At 36.1% G+C, this 3,566-nt stretch overlaps 1 protein-coding gene across 1 annotated transcript; it reads left to right on the top strand.

The window, feature by feature from the left end:
* The first annotated feature begins 206 nt into the window (after window positions 1–206).
* Window positions 207–1,976, top strand: LOC114380985 (zinc finger CCCH domain-containing protein 15 homolog). Its single transcript, XM_028340144.1, has 2 exons — window positions 207–409; window positions 1,494–1,976. Exons 1-2 carry the CDS (start codon window positions 311–313, stop codon window positions 1,626–1,628), a joined length of 234 nt encoding a protein of 77 aa, XP_028195945.1. The 5' UTR covers window positions 207–310; the 3' UTR covers window positions 1,629–1,976.
* The last annotated feature ends 1,590 nt before the right edge of the window (window positions 1,977–3,566 follow it).

Here is a 3,566-nt window from a genome sequence, read left to right as displayed (position 1 = left end):
TTAATAAATTATTATTTTTTACTCTTACGGATCGATCAAGTTGATCTACCATTCATGGGTGCATCTAGCAACACTCCTATTCTAAACTAAATGTGAAGAAAAAAACTACTTCGATCAAAATTAAAAAAAGCACAACGGTTAAAAACAATAATAAAAAAAACTTACTAGATAGAAGGACTGAAATGGAAAAGTTGCGTAACAAAAAGGTTCAACCACACAACATCGTTGAGAGGCCCTGTAGTTGCAGGGGTTCGTCGTTTACCCTTCCCTAAAGTATCTGGTGTGCTTTGTTCGGTAATAACGAAAAACGATGGGAGCTGAAACTGAATCATCACAGGAAAAGCCAGCACAAGAGAGGCCAAAGGCTGCTCTCTCACAGGAACAGTTCCTCTCATGGAAACGCCACAAGGTCTCTTTTATTATCTCCCACTTTCCCAATTCCATGATTAGGGTTTTTCTTTCTTTCCCTGTTTGCTGATTTTCGAATTCTGTTTTCTTCTATTTTGTATTCCTTTACATCATAGATAGGTTGTTACTTGATATTGCGATTCCGAATTTTATGAATTTTTTTCTCTAACAATTTGATGAGTTGGTTATGTAATTTTTGTTTTTTTAAAAAGAGATTATTCAAAATTATGATTGTAATGAAGTTTAGAATTGACAAAAAAAAGACTTTCATCTTATATGTTATTTTTTCATCTTATAATTTACTTTTATTGTTGTTTGAACGCTAAGAATGTAAAATTGGTTTAGCTACTCTAATTGAACATATTGGTGTTCATGATGGCTACCTAGATTGGTTAGATGCATGGTTTTAAATTGCGGTTGCGGTGAGTTAGAAAACCTTTACGTTGCGGGAAATTGTGGAAAAATGCGGGTGCAATTGCGGTGACTTGAAAAACTTTAATGTTCTGGCTGTTGCGGCCACAATTGCAGTTGCCAACTGCAATTTAAAACCATGGTTAGATGCTATTAATTTTAGTTCAAGTAGCTCCTTGTCTCCCTTAAGAGAAGAAGGATGCAAATGAGATAATGTTTTCTGCAGCGCGTGTTTACATTTGATAATTACCTATGAGAAGAAAATGGAAAGACAAAGAACCAAGAGTATGTATGTATTCAATAAGGAATAAACAATAGGGCTTCATGCTTCTACTGTTTAATTTTTTCTATAACTTTTTATCATGTGAGAGGCTGGGTGGATTTATTTATATGCAATTTTTTAAAGTGAAGTTACTTGACTGCAAATAATTTCTTCACGTTGGTTGAAAAGTGGAAACTTGAAATCAGAGTTTGATTAATTGGATGGCCTAGTTATCTATAAATAGGAATAATATTGCAAGCAATTTGTTGAGCTTCTCAGATGAAGGTTTCAGTCAAGCAGATTGAAGCACTTTTATGCAAATTTTTTGAGAAACTTTATTCTAGTGCAGGGAATTATCAATTTAATCTGATATAGTCACTAAATTGATAGTATGTGTACTCCTTTTTTTCAGGACGCTGCAGTATCAGCCAGAAAAGCTGAAGTATCCAGGAAGCGTGCTGAAGATATTGCAGCAGGAACTGTCCAAATGAATGGCCGAGAACTGTTTTTACATGAGCCATGGGTGTTTGATAATTCACGTTATTGAGGTTTCTTTTCATTGGCTCATAATTCATAAAAACTCTTTATGGTCATGCTTTGAAAACTTTTATTTCGGGTCAAAATCTTCTCTGTAGCAATATATTTTTGAAATTTAAAGTTTGTACCTTTTGCAAAGGAAAGGAAACAATGAAAAGATTGTTTCTGGATGTCACAAGGGTGGATCTGTTTCATGTTAAGAACTTTGTGAATTATGAGCTGCTGGAAAATTACAAGTTGTTGTCCATGTAATGACGAATTTATTCTCTTGAGATTAAGTATTTTCATATAGGTGGGCAGTTGAAATATCTTCTCTGGTATTAACATTACAAATTTTTATTGCATTGCTCTTTAGCTATGCTGGAGAGGTTTTCGGCAGATTCATTAGTACAAAGGTACCTAGCTACCTGCTATGTACCTTTTGGTGTGTATGCTATGAATTATTGGTGAATATATAGTTCTGTCCACATGACGATTTCTTGATTGATTTTGTAAGTAAAAACTGTTAGAGATATAAAGACCTTCATGTGCCTCTACCTGATGACCAAGTGATCAATACTTCAGGACAAGATAGGGTAGATGTATGCATCAAGTTTAAAGTTACTAGTGTGAGAGTGACATTGTTGGTTGAATTGTCATAATTGTTCAACCAAGATCCCTTACACATTTTTACCCTGTTGTTGAAGCAGTATTCCTTACCTTGAGGCTATGTAGTCAATAGCGGCGGAGCGGAGCGGCCCCTATTCGTGCCGCTACTTCGAAGCACTGGAATTTTCGAAAATACCCTCACTTAATGAGGGTAAGTGAGGGTATTTTAGGTTTTTTGAATTTTTCCTATAAGCTTCTGCGAAGACTCTCACGATCGGGGCTCCATCATCTTCAACCCTAGCGCTGTTGCTGTTCTGCACATTTGCGACGCCTGCATCCTTCGTTCCAACTCTGTTCCGTTCTAGCGACGACTTCTGTTCTGGCGACCCTAGTTAAGGACTTCTGGTTTTGAATAATTTGTGCTTACTGCTTATTGCCTAGCAAAAGCAAAACCATGGCATCCTCTGATCAACAAAAGAATACCAATTTAGATGGGTCTTCAACTGGAATGTTCAAGCCTACGGGTGATAAGGTAGATGTCTTTTGGAATTGGAACAACTTAAAGGATAAAAATAACAAGAAGAGTGTGACATGTGATTTTTGCCAAAAAACGTCTATTGGAGGAATTTCTAGAGCCAGAAGACATCAACTTCAAATAAAAGAAGATGTGGATTCTTGTAAGAAAGTATCGAAGGATGTTAAATTAGAAATGATTTATGCTTATAAGAAGAAAATAATTGAAACTGCAGCATACACGGAGGCAATGCAAGAAGAAGACGACGGAGAGGAAGATGGGATCCAAGAGATTGCAAGACTTAAAAGTGGAAAAAGGCCTCCAACATCAAATGAAGCTTCCTCAATTGCTTCCAAGAAGAGGACTACAAATAAAAAAGGCCCTCTTGATTTTTTGTTCTCCAAACAATCTGAAGAAAGTATCAAATTGGGAAAAATCATGAGACAAACAAGTGTAAATGAGTCTTATAACAAGGCATCAAGAGACAGGGCGGTTCAGTACATTGCTCGTTTCTTTTTTAGGAATGGAATAACATTCAATGTTGCTAAATCAAAAAGTTTCAAGTTGATGATTTAGGCGATTGGAACCTATGGTCCTCATTTAAAGCCTCCAAGCTATCATGAATTGAGAGTTCCACTCCTTAAAAAAGAGTTGGAATACACAAAGGGCTTATTGATGGGCCATGAGGAGGAGCGAATCAAATATGGATGTTCAATTATGTCAGATGGTTGGACAGATAGGAAGAATAGAACTTTGATTAATTTTTTTGGCAAATTGTTCATTGGGAACACAGTTTGTGAGGACTGTGGATGCTTCTAAATACATGAAGACTGGTCAGAAGATCTT

Source organism: Glycine soja, chromosome 13 (assembly GCF_004193775.1).
Source record: "Glycine soja cultivar W05 chromosome 13, ASM419377v2, whole genome shotgun sequence".
NCBI classification, from domain to species: domain Eukaryota; kingdom Viridiplantae; phylum Streptophyta; class Magnoliopsida; order Fabales; family Fabaceae; genus Glycine; species Glycine soja.
This window is presented reverse-complemented; position numbering and strand designations above follow the sequence as displayed.

Bases quoted from the DNA above. Each gene is read 5' to 3' on its own strand.
- LOC114380985 (XM_028340144.1), top strand. From the start codon at position 311: ATGGGAGCTGAAACTGAATCATCACAGGAAAAGCCAGCACAAGAGAGG. The intron at 410-1,493 runs GTCTCTTTTATT...CCTTTTTTTCAG, and splicing joins TCTCATGGAAACGCCACAAG to GACGCTGCAGTATCAGCCAG.